This window comes from Rattus norvegicus, chromosome 2 (assembly GCF_036323735.1).
Source record: "Rattus norvegicus strain BN/NHsdMcwi chromosome 2, GRCr8, whole genome shotgun sequence".
In the NCBI taxonomy this organism is placed as follows: domain Eukaryota; kingdom Metazoa; phylum Chordata; class Mammalia; order Rodentia; family Muridae; genus Rattus; species Rattus norvegicus.
The window spans coordinates 213626459-213652154 of record NC_086020.1 but is presented as its reverse complement, the minus strand read 5'-3'; the positions used below and the strand labels follow the sequence as shown (position 1 = coordinate 213652154).

At 42.6% G+C, this 25696-nt stretch overlaps 1 protein-coding gene across 2 annotated transcripts in view; it reads right to left on the bottom strand.

The window, feature by feature from the left end:
- Nucleotides 1-25696, bottom strand: part of Pde5a (phosphodiesterase 5A) — a 144817-nt gene that overhangs the window by 35484 nt on the left and 83637 nt on the right. For both annotated transcript variants that reach the window (XM_006233260.5, NM_133584.1), the window contains 4 exon segments: nucleotides 25039-25098; nucleotides 9331-9477; nucleotides 4835-4960; nucleotides 2867-2961 (listed from right to left, as the gene is read on the bottom strand). In XM_006233260.5, the coding sequence (XP_006233322.1) occupies nucleotides 2867-2961; nucleotides 4835-4960; nucleotides 9331-9477; nucleotides 25039-25098 (428 nt within the window).

Here is a 25696-nt window from a genome sequence, read left to right as displayed (position 1 = left end):
CTTTGCTTGGCCAATCTCTTTCTCTTATGGACGCTTGAAGCCCTCTTCATCAGACGACTCAGGACTTGGTAGATAATTTCTGTCACTGTCATTTCGAGGGTCAGAGACTACAGTGTACATGTCACTAGCAAAGAGCCGAAGCTCTAGCAACTGTTTCACTGGGCATGGAGCATCATTTGTGATCAATCACTTTATAATCATGAGACTTGAAACTCAGCAAATAAACACACATGCAGATCCTATGATATCGACCACAGGTTTGATGCAGAAACTTTCTCTATGCAATACAAGTTTTATAACTTAAAAATAAAGTGAATGTTTGCACGTTAGCTACTGTGTTTTAGCCACCCACTTGTTTTGTTTTATTGTTTTGAGCCAGAATCTCATGTAGCTCAGGCTAGCCTCTCACATGCTATGTAACTGAGGTTAACCCTGAGCATCGTGTGATCACCCTGCCTCTGTCTCCTGAGTGCATCGCCAAGCCTGGTTTACACGGTGCTAAGGATCAAACCCAGAGCTCCACGCATGCTAATGCAAGCACCCTATCCACCGAACTACAACCACAGTCTCTACCAGCGCTCATGTCCACAGTTCTTATATGTCTGAGAGAATTCCTCCTTCCCTCCAAAACAAGAAGAGTACATGGAAGCAGTTCCCTTAAATAGATCACAGGATACCAGTGGGACTCCTTGGCAGTCTCAGTCTTCTTAATAAAAGAAGGAAGCAAGGAATCCAACGGTGGTCCAATGGAATAGCCTCCTCCCCAAGGAAAGCCTTATCTCAAAGTAGTTTCCCCCAAAGTCACTTAAGAAGAAAGGAGGAAGACTTCAGTTTCTGATTCCATTAGCAATGAATTCCTCCTTCTCTCTGACTAACTGCTCTTATTTCTGTACCTTGTTTTGTATTTTTATTATGTGTCACTTCAGACATCTCGTGGGATCTGGCACTGTATGCCCCTGTCGAAGAAATAACTTTATACGGGGACGCTTACAGTACTTTTCCACCTTAAGTGTCCGCCTGACACTTTAAGTGTCCTATTTACCAGTCCCACTTTAAGTACTGGTCATTACCAGTCAGGAAAGAAAAAGTCCTGCTTTCCTGTACGCAAAGCACAGTGATGTGGGAAGAAATAAAAGTCTCCAAGCTACTTTAGGTTTTTCAAGAGTTACTACTTTGTGTGGTGTATGAAAGTAAAATTCTACAATCTACATGCCCCCTGCCCCCAGCTCCGGGAATTTTTACCTAGAGAGAAGATGCTATCTCTCCAGATGGTCTTCTGGGTAAATGTTTTTTAGGTGAAAAAAAATTTAATAGGTTAAAAAAATGTTTAATAGTAACTATTTTTAAAGATTTTAAATGAGAATAGAGTTGCAATTTTTCTTATTTCTCGCTTATATAGAACAACATGAGAGCAATTTCTACAGAAAATAACGGTATCTGTACTAATAACACACTCTACCTTTCTGAGCAAGGCAGGAAGGACAGCTATGTGTGTATATGGGGTGACCACACTGTGGGTCTTCTGCTACCTCCCTTTCATCACGTGACACTCTGGGTCACAATCATACAAGGCGCACTGACAAAGGACATGCCACCAAGTTAATTCTCCAGATCTTTAGGTTTTCAAGGGGACACAGCCAGTCACGACTGCTCTCGCTCATTACGTAAAGTGTAGCACAGGTCGTGTTGGACCATCCTTGTGATTGTTCTTACATTAGAAAGGTTTCACAAACACCCTGGACACACTTGGGATTTCCATTTGAGAGTGATGCAGTCAGGTCACTGGAGCACTTACAAAGACGCTCAGCAGTAACAGATTCTGCCGCTAAAACGTAGACTTTTCAACCAAGTTGCTACGAGGGGTCCAGCAGACTGCGGCAGGGGCTCGATGATTTGATGAAAAGTACTGTCCGTTTTATTAGCTCAGTTGTCCTCACAAGACAACTTCAGTGTGGTCCCAGCAGTTAGTCTTACTCTTAAGATCTGCCAGTGAGAGTGTCATGCTCGACACAACCATCTGTAGGAACTGTCGCTAGAATTCAACACAATGTATGGCAAACCTTCCTCTGGGTGGTGACATTTGTGGTCTCTGAAAACACTCGCCAACACTGTGATATGGGCATGCCATTATTTCCGTTTTAAAGGAATTAAGGTGTAGAGAAATCGGCTTCCTTGCCCAAGGCTACACAGGAACGCTGGCAGAGCTACAGCCTGCCCACAGAAGGAGTTCTCTAACACGGTGACACGTATGTACTGCTCCTAACGCCGAAAATCTTAGTCTGCTGAGCACCATAAGCAAAGAGGGCCAAGCTAAAGACTTTTCAATACTGCCTTTTCCACTGCACAGTAAAAATCCTAACCCTTCTAGACTATTCATGGTGCTCTCTCTCTCTCTCTCTCTCTCTCTCTTCCTCTCTCCCTCTCCCTCTCTGTCTCTCCACCTCTCTCCTTCCTTTCTTCTTTTCTTTCTTTCTCTTTTCTTTTTTTTTTTCAAGATAGGGTTTTTCTATGTAGCTCTGTCTGTCTTAGTAGACTCACTTTGTAGACCAGGCTGGCCTCAAAATCACAGAGATCTACCTGCCTCTGCCTCCTTAGCATTGGCATTAAAAGCTGGGTGGACACAAACTAAAGCAAATGATCATGCAATAAGACTCAACAGAACCAGTGTTTGAACATCAGGCTTGAATGTGATCAGTACAGTCTGACACTTGACATTCATTTCCTATCCTCCTCAAAAGTATTCAGACTATAAAGAAACCTGGCCAATTTATTCTTTGTACCTTTTTTTTGTAGCTCTAATTTATAAAAGTACAGTTCGGAAATGTAGCAGAAACCCTTTCTTGTCCTCTTGGCAAAGCCATCTTACCGCTGTATGTATGAGTTGTTCACACCACGATGGTCCAAATCATGGCTTAAAGCGGCAATCAGCAATGCAAGCGTCTCCAGATCCGTCAACTTGTTCTGTGTGCAAAGGCATTGGAGGGAAGAGAGATGAAGCGTGGGGCAGGCCATTCTCCTACGACTTCTCGGTATTCATTCCTGTACTTGTGTGTGGCCACAGAGGGCTCTCCAGAAATTCTACTCTGCAGGTGACCGTTCATGTTGTCATTCACAATGAGCTTTTACAAAGGTCACCGAACAACAGAAAGGAGTAACCTGTTGACAGTAGGCCGGCTCAGTGGATAAAAGTGTATGCTCTGAATGTAAGCTCAGGTCTGGTAACGAAAGGAGCCAGGACAGACAGGCAGACCCACCTCCCAAAGCCGACCTCTGACCTCCACTTGTGCCATGACAGATGTGCATGCCAACACATCCTGACGCTACATAATTTTTTAAGCAGAAAAGGAAGAAGGAGGAGGAGGAAGAGGAGGAGGAAAGGGAGGAGGAAAGAAGAAGAAGAAGAAGAGGAGGAGGAGAAGGAGGAGGAAGAGGAAAGAAAAAGAAGAGGAGGAGGAAGAGAAGGAGGAGGAGGAGGAAGAGGAAAGAAGACGAGGAGGAGGAGGAAGAGGAGGAGGAGGAGGAGGAAGAGGAAGAGGAGGAGGAGAACATACCCACCATAGTTAATGCCATGAATCTCATGTTTACATATTGGAATGATTGTAACACACTTTAATATTTTCCCTATTGTTTTCTGTAACCATTATTTTCCTCCCTGTGATAGGCTACTATATTGTTAAGCAACCAAGACAATGTGACTGTTAAATAAAATAGTAGAAATTAAATCACTGGAAAAAAATGGCTTTCAAAACTTGCATACTATATTCCTATGCTACATATTGGTTATTTTTGATTATTTGTCATTTATATTATTTACAGTACTATGCCAGTTGTCAGTGATACAGTGTATGAAATGTGAGCTAGACTGCCACACCATTCTATCCTATGGGGATCCCAGCACTGTGAGCTCTGGACCATGTGTGAAAACTGTCATCTCGTTCTTCTTCATGAAAAGCACTGGCAGCTTTCTGCTAGAACTCATGGTCAACCCAGGATAAGCATATCCTTTTCCTACAGAATTTTCTATGGGATTAAAAGAGCTATTGTGTTATTTGTATAGCTGCCCAGACAATGGTTCTGCAATCGAATCCAAGGCTGTACACATGGTGTTCTAGTGTCCGATCGCTTAGCCCAACCCAAGCCCAGATGTGTCCTTTAAAACTGGCCACTTCAAATGTGCAACCTATGAAAGGAGGATAATATTGATAAGAGATTAATATTTTTAAAATTTATGTTTTGAAACGGGGAGGCTCAGATTTTGAATTATGTAGCAGATGCCTAAGATCACTTACTTAGAATAACTAGTCACTTCCCTCTGAAGATGAAATCTAAGGAGAGAGATACAAAGGATTTGGCTGGAAAGGGACACTGTTGTGTGAGTATTTTCTGCACAAATCTTTCTTTTACTCAGGCTCTGATCAAGGCACATGAAACAAAACCTGTCTGAAACAGCATTTTTAGAAGGGACAGCCTTCTACCAGAGTGCCACAGACAATGAGCTCATTCACGATGGCATTTGGTGGTTTTTGAGTAATTTTACTAAGGAGCAGTTGACGGTGAAATGAGAAATGTAATGTTTTTTTTTTCACTGTCTTCCTCTAATGGAAATATTTATTTGCCCAAGGATTACTAAATGTAACATGGGAATTTCACTACATAACCTTTATTACAAATGAAATAAAGTTAGTGGCCAACTATGGTCCCGTGCTAATTTTCAACCAGCCACAAGTCACTATTTGGTAAATTATTCAATCACTATAAGAGTGCCCTGAAGATAATTTGAAGAGATAGGCTGTCAGTTCCGCTGAGCAGGAATCTGAACGGCGCCGTGAAGTACCTGAATCTTGCCTGCTTTCAGAGCAGCAAACATGCACTGTGCCGTGTTAAAGGCGTGCCTCCAATTGTGGTAGGCAACGTTCTTCCGATAATTCTTCTTGACACTCAAAATCCATCGGCAAAGAACCTGTAGGAAGTGAAGCATACGGAGTGACCGTAATTGCCAAGTTAGTTACACATTTTCTAAGATCTAGGTACCTTACAGGGTCCGCGTTCGATCCCTACAAGCGTGAGGGAGGCTCACGTGACTCTTCAGATCATTTTACAGAGGAAGAAACCAACTCTCAAACAGGCAACCTGTGATTGGTGGTTGTTAAGGAGGGGCGGGGCCAGAATTCAAATACTATCGGTTCAACCAAAAACCTACCAAGCAGGCCTAGTTAAGTTAGATGAACATGGGTAATATCTTAGAGAAAGGTACTCTGTCACAGGTAGGGCACCGACTACCTTCATACAAACTATCCCCCCGTGTGTCCTTGTTAGCGTGTGCGTATGTTAATAGAGTCATACATGCATGGATGTTTGGGAATGAGTTCTCTCACGTTCTCGAGCTGCACACCTGTGAAGGTATTGAGTCCCAGGATCCAAGGTGGCTGGGATTGACGTATCTAGCTCAAGTTTCAGGAGAAACTAAAATTACAGATCTTACAGCTTAGGTTCTGCCTAGCGCAGTTAATGCCTGGCTACCAAGAAATCAAAATTTGAAGAGAATGTATAAAGCTCCTGGGACCCATATGGAAAAAAAAGATTTTTATTTTAAAAGATGGGAAGTGGGGGAAAAGGCAAAATTGTTCAAGCAAGTCTTCCAAGATGGGTTTAATTTTCGTTCAAAGCAGAATAGTAAATAAAACCCTCAGGGACTCATGATCTGAGCATGGTGATTCTGCTTGTGTTATCAGTCTGCTTCTCTTAAAAATCTGAATGATTTACTACGTCTTTGTAGAAACGAGCATGAGCTTTCCTTGAGCATGTCCCTGGGGATATCACAAACTCAAAGAACATTGCCTTGGTTTTGGGAAAAGTACACGGGAAAAGAATGGCGCCTTGCAAGTGTCCAACCCTGCGATTGGCTCTCGGGGCTGAGCGGGAACCTCCTCCCTGGTGGTAGAAACTGCTCAGTCACAGGGGACTTGGCATGATCCCCTTTCTCCAAACGACCTTTTCTTCTGGTTCTCAGTTCAGTTCACAGGGAATTCCCCCAAAAGGAACCTTTGGATCTCTGAGCTCCGGCCCCTGGGAGCCGCTCTAGTGTAAGTACGTTTGTGTGCCTGCAGTGGGTGTGTTCTCCATGAGGCTGGACATCTACGTACAGGTCTCCGTACTCTGGACATTTTTAAACAGTCTAGTGGGGGAGATAACAGAATGCTACAGCGGGAGGATTTTAAATGCGAGCGCCAAGTTTTACTTTGATGTGTTTTGAGAGTCGGCGCTGGCATCAAGTAGGAAACTACTTGTGACTAATTAAAGCAAGAAAAATCGTCAGGAAGACTTCGAATTCGGTGTCTGTGTACATCTTCCCCTACTCCAAGACTTAAAGGTGTGGCTACTGAAAATGTATGCCTACCCTGCTATCGAACCAATGTACCTGGCTAAAGTAACTCTTGAGAGGAATTTGATAAAACTGACGAGGCTTGGGACTTTTTGAGGATGGCCCTTCCATGCCAGCATACATGGCACCCCACCTCCTGAGTCTCTGAGGAGGGAAAAGTGTTGCAATAGCTCAGGTCAATTCTCAGTAAAGAGGCTTGGTCGGTAGTTGAAAACACTCTTTGAGGAAGGCCAAAGACAGTCTTAAAGACAACGACTGCCAGGAGTGGGGAAGATGAGGTGCTTAAGCACAAGTTAAGGGGAGACGTGTACTCCCAGACCCCAGTAATTACGAGCTCACACTAAGCCTGCCTAGTTCTAACGGAAGGAGAATGACCTTTTCTTTCCTTTCTTCCTATCTCCTCTTTCAGAACCAAACTGACCCAATCTCTAAAGCGGCTTGCCCTGTCACTGGGCATTTTTTTTCTATGAAAACCCCCAACCTCAGCAGCTGCACACAGACTTCCCGGGCCTGTGTGGGCTCTGGGCCTCCCACTCACAAAGCCCGACATCTCGTTCCCTCTCTTCCTGGCAGCTGCTGAGATTCCCAACTTACCTTCCCTGTGATTTCTCTCAAACTCCAACAAAAGGATGCTCGAGTTTCTGAGTCTGTTTAAAATGTCTTCTTCTACCTAGCTAAGAAATTGCAGAAAGGACCTGTTCCCCGGTGATGGTGGCAGAAGTGCAGCAGGGGCAGCTCAGGGGGTCAGAGGAAGAAAGGACAGAGGTGGAAAGATATTCACATGTTGCTCTAATAGAGTGGAATGTTTCAGAGACCAGTGACAGGCAATGGCTGCCACCAGCATAAATTAATACTGAAGGTTTGTTGTTCCCTGTGAGACATCTTGGTAAGGGCAACCTCTCTAGCAAGGAATTTTAATTTTCTCCATCTAAAATTATATTGACAATAAAACCTGAAATGAAAGAGACGACTAGACAGTAGGGCTGGACACTCAACCAGAATAATCCTAACACCCAGGTTGACGTTGCCCAGAATAAATGTAAACAAATGAGGTTTGGTTTTGGTTTTCGTCTAAGTTACTTGGCCCACAGAGTGCCAATATTCCATAAAATTCCTTCATCTTGTTAAAGTTTTATGTAAAGGAACGAACATCTTTTAATCTTCAACTCTTCTGCAAACCTATTAATCTCACCCACCTGGTAAAGCTTTCGTTAATGCAAAGGGGTCCCTGTGTACCTGGAACTCATTTCCTTAGCACTGACTCTTTTAAAACCACCCAGTCTCAAATACAGTGAGGCCAGAACCGGCCAGTGGGGAAAATACAGGGCCTCCACCTGCGTTAGAAGACAAACGATGCACACTTCCTGCACCGTGTGCTTGCTGGCTTAGTCTGCTCGCAGGGTTCCTTTTTTTCCAAAAAGAAATTGCCTTGCCTAGCTACCTTGATCACGTGATTTTTTTGAGAGACACTGACATTGTGTATCTTTTTTTTTTAACACTTAGAGAGGGATTAGATACAAAGAAAAGAAAAGTGGGGGAAGAGTGTTTTCCATGGGTAGGAATCCAAGGGAATGATTGCTAGCGAAACTGAGTATCTACATCACCCAGTCCTCAAATGCTATCCGCCAAGCAGAATCATCAAGAGTTTTACAAAAAAATCACACTCCCCTGTTCTAGCCAAGCCTTGGAGGAGAGTCATTGTTAGAATAAAGTAAAACTGTATATGTGTAGAGTAGGGTGTCTAACTCTAGATGGTTTTGTTGTTGCATTCAAGATTTATTTACTTTATGTATGAGTACACTGTCACTGTCTTGACACACCATGTAATTGCATCGGATCCCATCACAGATGGTTGTGAGCCACCATGTGGTGGCTGGGAATTGAACTCAGGACCTCTGGAAGAACAGTCAGTGCCCTTAACCACTGAGCCACCTCTCCAGCCTCACGGAGCAGACTTTTAAAGTGAGTCCTATCTTGTACAGTGGAGAACTTTGCTGGTGATTTAGCATAGTCAAATTCTGTCTAAAGCGTGTGGGTAACTGACACACTCTCAGTATCTACGGAGTAAGTAGAGCCGTACAAGCACACATATACAGACACATATGTCATTCACATGGCCTCCCACGGGGCAGCAACATCATTTACTCTGAAGAGGTGCGGAAACTGAGAATGCAGAGGCAAACTGACAGAGTGAATGTGCACTGATCACAGAGCGCTATGACTGACACCCGTGACATTTCCACTCCACGCTGGTTTGGATTCTTCATCTGCGAGTGGGACTCGCTCATGAGAGCTTATTGGAATAATTAAACAACATGATATCCCTCAACTAAGCCCCCAGACGAGAGTGACGTGTTATTAGCTTATTTGTATTGTCGGGTTGCTAAGTAATAAAACCTTGAAGACCTTAAATGTTTAGATAGGAAATCTATATTTGGAGTCTGGGGTTCAAAAGGGTCTCATTTCTGCTCTACAGAGATGACTTTGTTTGAGGAGTTTGGCCCCACGACAGGGACAGGTACCTAGGGGCTCTGGTCCGTTCTGCATTGTTAAGCACAACCCTGGCGATGACATCAAGTTACTTCCCTGCTTCGAAGTCTTCGCTGAGTCGCCCCTGGTGCCAGGAGGGCGGGCAGTGCTCCTTGGTGGCTCGCCAGTCTACGTGCCCTGCTGTCTATCTGTCCAGGTGCTTCTCCAACCACCCTCCCCTGACCTGTGTTCCACAGAATCTCCTGCCACCTTATTTTACACTACTGCTGTGCTGTGGCTGTAAGATCCTTCTGCATTCTTCAACCTCGTGCTGCATACACAGCAGTCATCAAAAAAATGTATCTGATGGTTTATCAAGCATGCTGGCAGTCAGATCCAGTTCTCTATCTTACACACACACATGAACGCACGCACGCACGCACGCATGCACGCGCACACACGCACCACTGCCTTCCTACCTCGTGTTTCATCTGGAAGTTCTGCACAAGGTTGAGGTCAGTGAACATCCGAATTGTACACAGCGCTGTTTCCAGATCAGACAGCTCGAAGTCACTGAAGCTGAAGTCGGTAATTTTAAGGGTTTGGGCAGACGGTACCACAGCAGCCTTAAAAAAAAGAGAAGGAAATGAAATAAGGCTATGAGTTAAGAGAGCAGCTTTTCATGATGCTTTCTTTTCTATGGGGAAACAGAAGACCTCATTTATTTTTCCTTTCACTATTGCTTCAATATGGAAATATTCAATATTTCACATTTGGGTCTGGAATGTTTCCTTAAGTGCCCTTCTGTTAAAGGTCTGTCCTCCATCCCAGCGCTATTGGGCTGTCTTAGTTAGATTTTTCTATTGCCGTCGCAAAACACCCAAAAGCAACTTGGGGTAGAAAAGGTTTATTTTGTCCTACAGCTTGTGATTTGTCATCTAGGGAAGGAAGGGACTGAACTCAAGGTAGGAACCTGGTGGCAAGAACTGAGGCAGAGGCCACGGAGGAGTGCTGCTGACTGGGTGCTCTTTATGACTTGCTTAGCCCGCCCTCTTACAGCACTGGTCCAAGGTGGGCGCTGCCCGCAGTGAGCTGGGCCCCATATCAATCACCAATCAAGAAGAGGCACCAATGGCTTGCCCACATGCTGATCTGGTGGGGGAGATTTTTTTTCCAATTAAGACTTGCTCTTCCAAAATGACCATATAGGAAGCCAGCTCACACATGTGAGGGGGTGGAACATTTTAGAGACAGACCCAATTAGATTACTAGAGGTACGCCCTAGAGTGGGTGACTCTGAAGCCTTCTTTTCCCCAAGAAGGTTTCTCTGCTAGGCTTCTCCCATAATGTAGCGTGTTCTCCCACAATGTACTGTGCTAGCCCCAGACCTCCCAAAGCAGTGAAGACAACTCCATTCCACAGTACAAACTCTGAAGAAATAAGGTCACGCAAATGTCCTCATTTTCTGTCAGTTACCTCCAGTGTTTTGTCAAGCAATGGCAAACTGCATTACACTAGGAATCTTTATCACAGGATCCCCTACACTTCTTATACTGAGTCACATGGAGTTAACACGTCTGGACAGGTGAAAGAGGAGAGAGGCTTGCTACCATTAGCTTGTACTTCAAACAGTGAGCGGCACAGAGGATCCCAGCCGTCTGGCTCTTGTACCTCTCTGGTCTTATTCATTCCATGGGACTATCTGGAATTATTCCATCTATGCAAGGCAAGCAGGTAAGGATAATGGTCAGAGCAATTTGCATCCCATTCATACAAAAACCTTATGGGTACCACTCGTCCATTTCTCGAGCCACACCAAGGGAAGCACAGAGAGGCTGGGTGAGGGATAAAGATTGGTTTCCATGACAGTATGTTGCCTAGCTCAGATTGGACCTTATTGCTACTCTGTAGATAGAGTCTACAATGTAGACTAAAGGTGATTCTCACCAAAACTTGACCGTGACAGTCACCTACCCACCTAAACAAACAAACAAGCAAGAAAGAAAGCACTTGCTTGGGAATTTCATTACAGGTGGCTCTGGGGAGCTGGTTTGTTTGTATTTTGGAAGGGGTGGTTCCGTGGTGTGTGTGTGTGTGTGTGTGTGTGTGTGTGTGTGTGTGTGTGTGTGTGTTAATGAAATCTTTGGCTTTGGTTTTAGAGTCCTTTAACTGTAGCGAGCACCTTGAGTGTCTTCAAAGATACCTCACTCTTTTTCATCAATCTCTCCTCCTTTGTACCATCTGCTTCTGTGGGCTGCCACTCTTGAATCGATAAATTCCTCTAGGGCAGGATTACAATCCAACCTAAAGTTTAGGAGCCCCTGCAGCTAGCCCTCTCTGGGAACACTCGTAAATGGCATCAATGACTTTAACTTAGTTTCATGTTTCATACGTTTTTCTATTTATTAGCATAAATACTTACCAAGAGCAAACAAAATGGAAGGGAATAAGAATCTTATTCTCTTTGCATAAAGTGGCAACCATTTTCATTTTATTTAAAATGGGCCTTCTATGTTGCTCAGGTTAGCCTGGAACTCATGACCTCCCTGCCCTAGCCTTGCCACTCTAGGTATCATAGGTATGCGCCAAGACTGCCTGTGTTGGAGTCGTCCTGTGTGGGTGCGTCCTAATCTTGTCAAACTCACCTAATTTTTTAATGCTGTTTGCATATTAGGGAGATTAAACAACAACAACAACAACAACCACATGACTGGGAACTTTTTCTAAAATATCCAGTGAAAGAGTCATTGGCCTCACTGCTCTGAGGCTTCTCCTGTATTCTTGCCGAGTCTGTGCTACTTGAACTTGTAGGATGCCCTTCGCCTTCACCTATGGATCATGTACCCTATGGGCAGGTAAATAAGTGTTACTAAGTTATTAACCTGATCAGGCTGAGAGTAACTTGATAAAAAGAGCCTTTTGTTTATTGAAAAAAGAAATGTTAAGAGTTGAATCAGTTGCCAAACCCCTTAGGTTTTCTAGTGTCCAGATGACCCTATCCTATCTGACCTTTGACTTTCCTAAACTAAAGCCATCAAAAGACGAAAGTCTCTGAGCGCTACTGAGAGCCACGCAGTCCTTATAGCTCGGAAACTATTTCTCCTGCTCTTAGTGTCGGCCATGTTCCACCTCACCAGACTTGTTCCCTTCCCTAAGACTCTTTCCCGACGACAAAAATTCACAAGAAAATAGTCCCTCTATAAAGCCAGTCCCATGGACTGATGTGCAGCCTGAAATGGGGAAGACAACGGAAAATCTTTAGAAAAAGGTCCCATTGTTTACAGTGGCTTCTAGCATCTGAGATGGAGCAACTCCAGCTGGAGAGGAAACAGATCGCAGCTGCTCTCCTTAAGCGCATTCACCAGACAGGAGAACAGATGTTTTATTCTTAGGGCATCATTTTTTTCTTATAACAGGACATTTTCTTCTTTCCTTCAAAGTATATTCTATAAGCTGCAGGAAAGGTGGCCTGCACTGTCCAGGCCTCTCCTTCATGTAAGGAAACTCTGCCTCTCTGACTGAGAAAAAAAGCAGCTTCCTTTCCTCCTTCAGTTATAACCACACCACAGCACAAGCAAATTCCATGAGCTGACCCGGCATGGACACGCAAACATTTTCCAGGAGAGCCTCGTCGTCATTAAATTGTGGTTCAATACTGGATCCATCACTAATGAAACACGAGAAATCCCTCAAAACCCTTCTCTAACCATGATATAAAAGGTCAACTTTCTATTTGTTTTTCTTACTGTTTCAGAAGATTAAAAAGCTCTACATTTTCCTAATAAATAGTAGAGACTGAAATGTGTGGTATTTGAAGGTTCATTTCTAGGTTCCTGGAGCTTTTGGTCAGAGCTGTATGCATTAGATTTAGAAAGTGAGATGCCAGCCAGGGGAGAAGGTGCAGATCTTCACCTCTCTCTTCCTATGATGCTGAGTCTCCTCTCAAGCTCTGTATCAGACCACCTGCTGCAGCCTCCCTTCCCTCCCTCTCCTCCACACCTATCTCTAAGGAATCACAGACCCTTTCTTCCAACATTTCCTCCCTCTTGCTATCCAAGCTCACAACTCCAGTAGGCTTTCCCTGGAACCCACCAGCCAAGCCTGTCTGAGAAGCCAGCACAGGAGGTAGGAAAGCTTCAGATCTCCACACTTCCTGGTCTTCTCCAAATCTTAATTCCCCAGTCTCAGCTCCAGCTCCGTGGCAGACTACTTGTTACAGCCTTTTCTCACTCCCTGCACTCATTCACAGGGGACTAAGGAGATCCTGGTAGAATGCCCTGCTTTCCTCCCTCCTGAACCTCCTGTGGCCACACCTATCAGATTCCCAGAATAATTCCTTACCAGGCAACACTTAGACACCATAGTCTCCTAAGAACCAGACTGAATAACAGAAACTAAGAAACAAAACACCAACAAAGACAAGACCAGATACCAGCACCTAGAATTACAATCATACCAAACCCAGATGCCTGGATATCGGCATAAAAACATAATCAATACCAGTCAGGACAAAGTCTCCTCTAGAGCCCAGCAACTTTACCACAATAGACTCTTACAACATGGCTGAGGCTCAAGACCAAGACCTTAAGATGGCCTTTATGACTGTGATAGAGATTCTTAAGGAGGAAATGAATGAATCCCTTAAAGGAATCTATGAAAACACAAACAATAAAATGAAATAAATAAAAACAGTTCAAGACCTTAAATTAGAAAGAGTCAATAAAAAACAAAACAAAACAACCCCCCCCAAACTACACAAACAGAGGAAAATCTGGAAATAAAAATGTAGGAATTCAAATAGGAACCTCAGAGGTATGCTTCACCAACGGAGTGCAAGAACTGGAAGAGAGAATCTCAGGCACTGAAGACAGGATAAAAGAAATGGATACTTCGGTCAAAGAAAATGTGAAATCTAAAAAAACAAAACTAAAGAAAAATCCATGCAGAAAACATCCAGAAAAGCCAGAGACGCCATGAAAAGACCAAATCTAATAATCATAGGAATAGGAGAAGGGGAGAAACCCAGGTCAATGGACTAGAAAATATTTTCAACAAAATCATAGAAGAATATGTCCCTAATCTAAAGTGGAGGTGCCTATCAAGGTACAAAAATCATACAGAACCGCAAATAGACTGGACCAGAAGAGGAATTCCCATTGGCACATAATAATGAAACTCTAAACATACAGAACAATGGAAAAATATTAAAACCTGCAAGGAAAAGAGACCAACTAACATATAAAGTCAGACCTACTAGAATAACACCTGACTTCTCAATGGAGACTCTGAAAGCCAGAAGGACTCAGACAGATGTTCTACAGAATCACAGATGGTAACCCAGAATAATACTCTCAGGAAAATTTTTCATCACAAAAATAAGAGGGAGAAAATAAGACATTCCATGATAAAACCAAAGTTAAACAATATCTATCTATAAATCCTAAAGGGATTAACCATGCTCAGACCAGCAAATTAACACACACACACACACACACACACACACACACACTCCACACGCCACAAAAATAAAATAACAGGAATCAACAAACATCAACATCTCCCAGTATTATCTTTCAATATCAATGGTCTCAAATAGTCCATCCTTCTGCTTCTTCTGAGAAACACATCTTAAAATCAAGGATTGACACCACCTTAGGGTAAAAAAACTAGACAAGGATATTCTAAGTAAACTGACCTTAGGAAAGCTGGTACAGTCACTTTAATATCTGGCTTAAAAATCAAAACTAGTGGGGAAGAGAGCAGACCACCCAGGAGTGCAGACATCCCGAGGCCACAGGACAAACTGCCACCTCTGCACACCTCTGCCCACATCCCTGGTGCAAAGGGAAACTGCACAGTGCCTCTGGACACAGGGATATAGGAACAGACAGCCGCAGATACCCGTGGTTCTGGTCTGCACCCAGGACTGAACTGATCCGGCCAAACAGCTCCCTGCACCCAAATCCCATGGGGGAGAGAGCTGGAACCTCAGAAGTGTGGATGCTCCTGAGAAGTCAGAGGAGACTACCCTCTGCCCACAGTCCAGACCCAAGAGGAAATCGCATAGTGCCAACTGTGCCCGTTGGGTGCAAGGACCTACACAAGCAGTCAGGGGCAGGACCCTTTGATTCCTGCACACGCCTAGAGCTGGAAGACAGTCTCCAGGAGCACCTCTACAGCTGAGAGCAGAGCACCTGTTTTCAGGAAAGGCTGAAAGAAAACAGGAAAACAGTTCTATAGGAGTGCTGACACACAGGCTTAAGGAGAGTCAAACCACTGTCAGAGATAGCAAGACCAGCTAAAACCAGAGACAACCTGATGACAAAAGGCAAGCACAGAAAACTAAGCAACAAAAACCAAGACTACTTGGCATCATCAGAGCCCAGTACTCCCACCAAAGAAAATACTGGATATCCAAACACATCAGAAAAGCAAGATTTAGATTTGAAGTCACATCTTTCTAGACAGATACCAGGTACCAAAGTTAAATCAGGAACAAATAAACCATCTAAACAACCCCACAACTCCTAAAGAAATAGAAGCAGTTATTAAAAGTCTCCCAAACAAAAAGAGCCCAGGTCCAGATGGGTTCAATGCAGAATTCTATCAGACCTTCATAGAAGACCTCATGCCAATACTGTCCAAACTATTCCGCAAAATAGAAACAGACGGAGCGCTAGCAAATTTATTCTATGAAGCCACAATTACTCTTATATCAAAACCACACAAAGACCCACAAAGAAAGAGAACTTCAGACCAATTTCCCTTATGAATATTGACGCAAAATACTCAATAAAATTCTTGCAAACTGAATCCAAGAGCACATCAAAACAATCATCCATCATGATCAAGTAGGCTTCATCCCAGGGATGCAGGGATGGTTTAATATATGAAAATCCATCAATGTAATCCACTATATAAACAAACTCAAAGATAAGAAACACATGGTCATTTCATTAGATGCTGAGAAAGCATTTGACAAAATTCAACACCCCTTCATGATAAAAGTCCTGAAAAGAATAGGAATTCAAGGCCCATACCTAAACATAGTAAAAGCAATATACAGCAAACCAGTAGCTACCATCAAATTAAATGGAGAGAAACTTGAAACGATCTCACTAAAATCAGGGACTAGACAAGGCTGCCCACTCTCTCCCTACTTATTCAATATAGTACTCAAAGTCCTAACCAGAGCAATCAGACAATGAAAGGAGGTCAAAGGAATACAAATTGGAAGGGAAGAAATCAAAATATCACTATTTGCAGATGATATGATAGTGTACTTAAGTGACCCCAAAAGTTCCACCAGAGAGCTACTCAACCTGACAAACAACTTCAGCAAAGTGTCTGGGTATAAAATGAACTCAAACAAATCAGTAGCCTTCCTCTACTCAAAGGATAAACAGGAAGAGAAAGAAATTAAGAAAATGACACCCTTCACAATAGTCCCAAATAACATAAAATATCTTGGTGTGACTTTAACCAAGCAAGTGAAAGATCTGTATGACCGGAACTTCAAATCTCTGAAGAAAGAAACTGAGCAAGATCTCAGAAGATGAAAAGATCTTCCATGCTCATGGATTGGCAGTATTAATATAGTAAAGATGGCCATTTTGCCAAAAGCAATCTACAGATTCAATGCAAACCCCATCAAAATTCCTACTCAATTCTTTATAGAGATAGAAAGAGCAATTTGCAAATTCATTTGGAATAACAAAAAACCCAGGATAGCAAAAACTATACTCAACAATAAAAGAACTTCTGGGGGAATCATCTTCCCTGACTTCAAACAGTATTGCAGAGCAATAGTCATAAAAACTGTATGGTATTGGTACAGAGACAGGCAGGTAGATCAGTGGAACAGAATTGAAGACCCAGAAATGAACCCACACACCTATAGCCACTTGATCTTTGACAAAGCAGCTAAAACCATCCAATGGAAGAAAGACAGCAATTTCAACAAATGGTGCTGGTTCAACTGGAGGTCAGCATGTAGAAGAATGCAGATCGATCCATTCTTATTGCCCTGTACAAAGCTTAAGTCCAAGTGGATCAAGGACCTTCACATCAAACCAGATACACTCAAACTAATAGAAGAAAAATGGGGAAGAGTCTTGAACACATAGGCACTGGGAAAATTTCCTGAACAAAACACCAATAGCTTATGCTCTAAGATCAAGAATTGACAAATGTGGAGCTGGGGATTTAGCTCAGTGGTAGAGCGCTTGCCTAGGAAGCGCAAGGCCTTGGGTTCGGTCCCCAGCTCCAAAAAAAAGAACCAAAAAAAAAAAAAAAAAGAATTGACAAATGTGACTTCCTAAAACTGCAAAGCTTTTGTAAAGCAAAAGTCACTGTCATTAGGACAAAATGGCAACTAATAGATTAGGAAAAGATCTTTATCAATCCTACATCTGATAGAGGGCTAATATCCAAAATATACAAAGAACTCAAAAAGTTAGACTCCAGACAGCCAAATCACCCTATTAAAAATGGGGTACAGAACTAAACAAAACATTCTCAGCTGAGGAATATCGAATGGCCAAAAAGCACCTAAAGAAACGTTCACCATCCTTAGTCATCAAGGAAATGCAAATCAAAACACCCCTGAGATTCCACCTCACACCAGTCAGAATTGCTAAGATCAAAAACTCAGGTGACAGCAGACACTGGCGAGGATGTGGAGAAAGAGGAACACTTCTCCATTGTTGGTGGGGTTGCAAACTGGTACAACCATTCTGGAAATCAGTCTGGAGGTTCCTCAGAAAATTGGACATTGCACTACCTGAGGACCCAGCTATACCTCTCTTGGGCATATACCCAAAAGATGCTCCAACATACAACAAAGACACATGCTTCACTATGTTCATAGCAGCCTTATTTATAATAGACAGAAGCTGGAAAGAACCCAGATGCCCTTCAACAGAGGAATGGATACAGAAAATGTGGTACATCTACACAATGGAATATTTCTCAGCTATCAAAAACAATAACTTCATGAAATTCATAGGCAAATGGATGGAACTGGAAAATATCATCCTGAGTGAGGTTACTCAATCACAGAAAAATACACTTGGTATGTACTCATTGATAAGTGGATATTAGCCAAAAGCTCAAATTACCCAAGATGCAATCCACAGACCACAGGAAGCTCAAGAAGAAGGATGACCAAAATGCAGATGCTCCCACTCCTTCTTAAAAGGGGGAAAAATATCCACAGGAGGGGATATGGAAGCAACGTTTAAAGCAAGGACTCAAGGAACGGCCATTCAGAGCCTGACCCACATGTGGCCCATATGTATACAGCCACCAAAACTAGATAAGATTGATGAAGCTAAAAAATGTATGCTTAAAGGGACCGGATATAGATCTCTCCTGAGAGACACATCCAGAGCATGTCCAATACCACTGAACTGAGAACAGGACCCCTTTGGGGAGAATTAGAGGAAGGATTGAAAGAGTTGAAGGAGCTTGCAATCCCATAAAAACAACAATGCCAACCAACCAGAGCTTCCAGGGACTAAACCACTACCTAAATACTATACATGGACTGACCCTGGGCTCCAACCTCATAGGTAGCAATGAATACCCTAGTAAGAGCACCAGTGGAAGGGGAAGCCCTGGGTCCTGCCAAGACTGGACCCCCAGTGCAAAGGAATATTGGGGGGGCAATAAGAGGGATGTATAGGGGGAACACCCATATTGGGGAGGAGGAGAAGAGGGAATGGGGGCTTATGGACAGGAAACCGGGAAGGGGAATAACCTTTGAAATGTAAGTAAAGAAATATATATAATAAAAAAATTTTAAAAGTGAGATTAAAAAATATTATTAAAAAGAAAAAAACTAATCAGAAGAGATAGGAAAGGACTTACGGATCTAAAGAAAAAATCTAGGAAGAGGAAATGATAATTCTTAACATCTCTGCCCCAGACACAAGGGCGTCCAAATAAGCAAATTGAGCACGGCTACAGCTTAAATCACAGACTGACCCTCACACTGACAGCAGCAGACTTCGATCCCCAGCTCTCACCAACAGACAGGTCACCCAGACAAAAGCTAAACAGAGATACTGAAGCTAAATGAGGATATAAACCAGTATTAGAAACAGACATCTACAGGGTGTTTCACCCAAACACAGAAGAGTATACCTTCTTCCCAGCATCTCATGGAACTTTCTTCAAAACTGACTACATACTTGGACACAAACCAAGTACAACAGATACGAGAACACTGAAATAACATCCTGCATCCCATCTGAAAACCAGAGATGAAAGCTGGATATGAACAAGAACAGAAACAACAAAAATCTTACAAATTCATGGAAACTGGACAACTCGCTCCTGAGTGAAAAGTGGGTCAAGACAAAAAATAGCAAAGAAATGAAAAGCTTTCTAGAATTTAATAAAACCGGAAACACAGCAAATCCCAAATCAATGTGTATGATGAAAGTAATTCTAAGAGGCAAATTCATAGCACTGTGTCTACATTAAAAACAAACAAACAAACAAAAAAAAAAACAAAAACAAAGACGGAGAAACCTCATATTAGTCACTTAAGAGCACACCAGAAAGAATTGTGGGTATCCTCAGCCATCTCAAAACTACTCTGAGGTTTCATGATACATCTGTCAGAATGGCTAAGATCAATAAAACAAATGACAGCTCATGCAAGAGAGTCTGTGGAGTGAGGGGACCACCCCTCCATTGCCGGTGGCAGTGAAAATCTGCTCAGCCACTATGGAGATCAGTGCAGTCATTCCTCAGGAAGTTGAGAATCAATCTGCCTCCAGATCCAGCTATACCATCTTTGGGGATGTAATCCAAGGATGCTTCATTTTATAGAGAAACAAGCTTAACAGTGGTTATCCCTGCAGCATCCATTGTAAAAGGAATTTTAATAGTGGTGGTGTTTCTCTATCCCCAGCTATCCCAACCGGAAGAGGCAGAATCTACCAGAATTAATCACGTTTTACTGGACCATACCTAGGCAGTCACTGACTTATTCTAATCCGTAATCTAATCTCGCTACCTCCCAGCCAAAATCCCTGAGACACTTGCATTTTAGTATTGGCCTGGCTCTCTGGGCTTCAGGTATGTTCTCCTCTGATGTCTCTCTGACCCCTTCCTCATGGTCTCTCTCCCTTGTGCTCCCCTGTCTGGTGGAAGTCCTGCCCTATTCTCTCTTCTGCCCAGCCACTGGCTGGTTAGCTTTTATTGACAAGTCAGAGAACAAATGGGAAGCAATGTTGATACAAGCTTGACACAGGAGATACTTAGAATGAGCGTTACAGTGCCATGTCCAGATTGCAACAAGATATGGGGCAGAGAAACCAGCATTCGGACATGGAGACGTCCAGCTGCTGCCTACCGAGAGCCTTCGCCTCTACAGACTAACATCCTTGATACAGGAAAGTACTCTGCAGGCTACCAAAGGAGAAAAGTAAACACAGAGATACAGGACTAGAAAAGCCGGGGTGGGCCCAGGCCATCTTTGTGTTACAACGAGCTTTCGGAGTGATTCTGATGGATGTAAACATGTGGGAGCCACTGCATTAGGAGAGGTCATCAGTAGTCAATGACAGATTTATGTGGTCACTGTGGCTATCTTCAGTGAAATGGCTTTTTGTGAAACTAATGGTCACCACCATGGACAGAAACCACAAGGTCAACTAGCTGCTTTCCTCCTGCTTCAGAAGGATGGATACACACACACACACACACACACACACACACACACACACACACACACACACAGGGCTCTTTTGGTTCAAACCATGATCAGAAAATAAGAGAATTTATGAATTTCATAATAGAACTGGCTAGAGACAAAATCCAGACGCATCTTAGCAGGTTGGTGAATGAAAATCCTTGCTGAAATCCCGCCACCTCTCCCATGTCTAAGATTAGAGCACTGATCAAGAGGGAATGGGGCACCAAGAGATTTGGAGACACAGGTATAAGTTGCTCAGAAAAGAGTACCTTTATAATTTCAAAATGCCTGATATCTCTCATAGTCAAAGTTATCTTCTGTGATTATATTATATATTAATATACTATACACATTACATATGTACATACATACATACATTACATATCTGTACACAAATACACTCTTGGCATATTTGATGACCTAATACAGTACCTGCATAGCCTAGGAGGTAAAGACTAGGTTTTCTTTAGATTTATTTACTTATCTTTTAAAAGAATTATTCATTTATTTTATATATCTGAGTACATTGTAGCTGTCTTCAGACACACCAGAAGAGGGCATCAGATCCCATTACAGATGGTTGTGAGCCACCTTGTAGTTGCTGGGACTTGAACTCAGGACCTCTGGAAGAGCAGTCAGTACTCTTAACCACTGAGCCACCTCTTCAGCACAAGACTGAAGAGGTTTTAAAATTCATCAACTACATGATCAGTTTTCTATAACACGTAGTTATGTTTCCTATGAATTTCACTTACAAACCACTATAATACAAATGTCAGTATTAGTAACGAACCACACTGCTAAAGGAACAATACATCCTTGTAGTACATGGCTTTACTCTTGTAGGTCTCCTCTTCATCTCACTTCCTCTGGAAAAATTAAAATTACAGTTAGATTTTCCTTTTCTTTCATTTGTATTATGGTACTGCATACATAATTCTGCACATCAATTTCAGTTTGTGTGCATATCAATAAGCTTGATGTTTTCATGCTCAAGGACACTGGGAATTCAGAGAGAGGGGGGAGGGGGGAAGAGAAAGAGAGGGAGGGAGAGAGGGAGGGAGAGAGGGAGGGAGGGAGAGGGAGAGAGAGGGAGAACAGGCCTGAATAGTTCCTCCTTGTGAGTAGTCATGGTAGAAAGTCACTTGGAATAGTCAACTTTAGATTATCTTTAACAAGTACAGAACTAGCTCCAGTTTGTAAACTGATTTTAATTTAGTTAAAACACAGGATCCATCTTTCCCCTGGAAGTGTTCTACCTACCCCTCTGCATAGTTTCTAAGGTGCTGTCACAGTATTAGGACTTGCAAAACAATGCTTACTGTATGGCAGAGCCACAAGGACCTCAACGTTGCTGCAGCTAAAAACAATAACTGGAAGTCCATGGAGATGCTGGCACCAGGAACCCCTGTTACTGCAACTCTGCGGGTTCATGTTCAGGGTCACGTTCTCTTCTTCCATAGATGTGGGGGGCAGAGATGTCATATGACACTATCATAACACGTAAGAAGTCTGACTCTATCAACAGTTAAAAGCGGTTTCATATGTTTTTATATTTTATTATTATATTTCTTAAGTGTGTGGTTTCTGTGAAAACCATTAAGCATGTGGGAGCATGGAAAATAATGCTACACTTGGGTAGAATAAGCATAAGAATCATTTAAATATTATTGAGTTTCTTAGTTTTGGTGAAGGCTTCTTTAAAAAGATTCTATTTCATCTGTGGTTTGGAAGGTCTCTGGTCACCTCAGCAGAAACTTAAGATGTAGGCACATGGCTACACAAACGGGGCTATCTAGTTGTGTGTTTTATATACGTATTCATATTCATATGTATAAAGTCACATTGATAGCAGGGGTATTCGGTCTGGTTTAGATTTTAAGTATCAGATCTCAAGTCCAAAATACACAGAAACAATTATTTACATCCAACTGTTGATAAAAGGCTCCTTATTCACACACAAGACATTATTAAAACAAGTCTGAAAAGATGGGCAGCTTTTGAACTTGATCATCCATAAAATGTCAAAGTCTCTCAATCAGCATTAATGTTTTATAATGTCCTTTTGTTTTATTTCTCTTTGATATGAAGTCAATAAAAATGCCTAAGGGAATTTCAAAGTAGTTCTCATTTGACGAGGTGTACATTTAAGGTATATTCTGGTATCTTTCTTTAAAAGGATTGTTTATTTTTATTTTATGTGTATAAGAGTTTGCCTATATTTATAAATGTATATTATTTGTGTGCTCGGAACCTGAAGAGGCCAGAAGAGGGCACTGGATCCCTGAAACTAAAGTTACAGATGGTTGAAAGCTACCACAAGGGTACTGGGAACCAAACCCAGGTCCTTTGCAAGAGTAGCTAATGTTCGCAACTGGTTAGTCATCTCCCAACCTTATATTCTAGTATCTTAATTTTCTAAAACCATGATCACATGACTGGAGGCTTTTTTATTGCTTTCTCAGCAATCTGTGTCTAGGAGTCACCAAAAAGATGACAACAGGCTCAGCTGAAAGGTCCTATGTTATACCCAGTGCTAACCCAAGAGAAGGCCAGACTGAAATTGGATTTAAAAAAAAATCAAATTAACCCCCCCCCCCCAAAATGTGTTCAATTACTTCATTATGACTAGAGAATTTCTCTGGATACATGGAAAACATATTTGGTAGGAATATTATTTAATCTCTTAAGAGTAAAATTTCAAAATAAAAAAAAAAGGACAGCTGGTGAATTTATTTTACAGTTGGAATGGAGATGAGGAAGCAAACACATGGCAAAGACGGTGATTTGGGGACTTCCTGGGTGACTTGGGGACTTCTTGGGTGACTCAGACACCTGGGTAGCTGGAGCTGAAAAGAATTTTTATTTGGTTGACAGGAAGCTAGAATTAAAATCAGTTGCTGAATTCCAACCAATTTAAATAAATTACTTGACCTACAAAAGACGCAACCCTCCACCCCACAGCGCAGCTGCCAGACATCTATTTTCCAAACGGAACAACAGATGGTTCTGAACAATACGCAGTGTAGCAATTTTCAGGCACTCCATGGTGTTTTTCTCTTGCTAAAATTATAAGCATAATTGAGGGGGGTGAGGAACCAAGCTCAGACTTTTATGAAAGACTCCACTATTTCTGAAGTGTAAAACCATTTAATGTGCTCCAGCCATGGTTTTAGCATTGTCTTTAGAAATTCCTGCATTCGCTCTTAGATTTACACAGGACGCACAGCAGGGTGGGGCTCCCTTAGCCTTGAGTTCTACCTGGAAGGGCTTGAAAGCACAGAACCGTTTCCTGCTCACAGTGTGTATTGAATTGAAAAGCAGATCTTGTTGGTGAGCTGGGCAAATATGCCAAGTAACTTGGGTGAGGTAGCTCGCACCTATACCTCTAGGATTTGGGAAGCTGAGTGAGGCAAGTGGAATGTCAGGAGTTCAAGTGACATCCTTGGCTAGTATGTATGAGAGCCTGGCTCCGTCTCAAGAAAAAAAAAAAAAAAAGGATCAACTAAGCCCAAGGCAATGATACTTTAAACCCAATACCTCTGTAAACTTTTCGTGACCTTTCAGATAAAATTACCTAATGACTGACTCTTTTGACCTCTTTGCTAGATGACTCATCTTCCTAATCACAATTTAACTTAGAAACTCTCCACTGCCTCTTTCTATTGGCCTGGCCGTGTGAACTTGAAGTTTCTTTGGCTTTTCTAGACACCAGGGTGGTCTTCACAACCCAGCTGGAGTTTCCATGAGAATGCATTGATAAAGCAGGAGAAAGTTATCTTCTGGCCAGCTATGGTGTCGATAACAACAAAAGAGAATTTCTATGACCCTCTCAGGCTTTCCCCTCCTGTGCACAATTCAAAAAGACCCAGCTAGTGAAAGAATTGCAAGTGTACTAAGTGTGCTGTACACTAAAGTGCACAAAGTACACTAAAGTGTGCAAGTGCTTCAGATTTACACATACCACTACCAAAGTGTTACCAGCCAAGACCCAGAGTGCCCGGCATGTGTGCTCACAAGTCCGAATGCTTTCCCCTCACAGCATCCTGAATGATGACAGGACTCCAGTAACTAACCTTATCTGTTCCTGATTTCAAACACCTTCCCATAAACCATATGGTCAGAGATCAGACTGCTCTCTGTTCTTGCCAATGCAAAGCTGGTCACCGGTGATAACCAACCACCTATAATGCACCCCTCTCAATCTCCCCAGTACAAGAAAACTAAGTTAATTTTGGTGAAAGAGAAGATGTGACATCTGTATCAAGCACTGGGGGGAAAAGTCAGGGTAACAGAATAGCATGACAAAGTCAACATAGACCGCTGGTGCTTTGTAGTATCAGTGACTTTATACCCTAGCAAGAAAGGACAGATCACCGTGAAGAATTTCTGTGTCCATCTAAATATTTACCACTAGGAAAAGCACTAATATACCAATTAAATGGCTTTAGTCAGTGAGTTCCCAAAAGAAGAGGATTACCGCTAGAGCCTGGAGCTCCCTTGTTTCTTCCTCCGCCGCTGATGCGTGATAAGACAGGACCTATGGGTAAGACAGGAACCCAGGTTACACAGGTAGGACGACTGATGCACACAGAACATCCGACTGGAGTCCTGCTCCAACTTGTGAGGCAGGTAACAAGGGTCTCTCACTGCCAACTCTCAGTTGTGGCTTTCATCAACACAGTGAAACCTCCATCGAGGGTTCATTGTGTGCTTCTGAAGCTACACTCCTTAGTTCTCAAAGAAAGTCCTGAAACTTTCACTCTGACACTGTTGATATAACAAACCCATTGTTTATAAGACACTCTACAAAGGATGACTGGCTCACGCAGCAGCAAGATTATTTTGAACTGTTTTTTTTTTTTTTTTTCAGAAACAGACTTGTTGTGTTCAGCCTAGGGGTGCAAAACTCTTGCCCGAAGAGTTGCTGTTGGGATGGGGGGAAGTGGTTTAGAAATGGCTCTCAGGTGAAATCTGTAACAACTATCAAATTCACTCTGGAATGGACACTCACGCAGGATGAAAGGGGCTCTTAGAGTCTACAAGCCAGGGACAGAGAAAGTAAAGCGGCAGCTGAAGACACTGGCTATTCACGGGAGAACCAGGACTCAGTGCTTCTTCACGAGCTGGGCTTACTT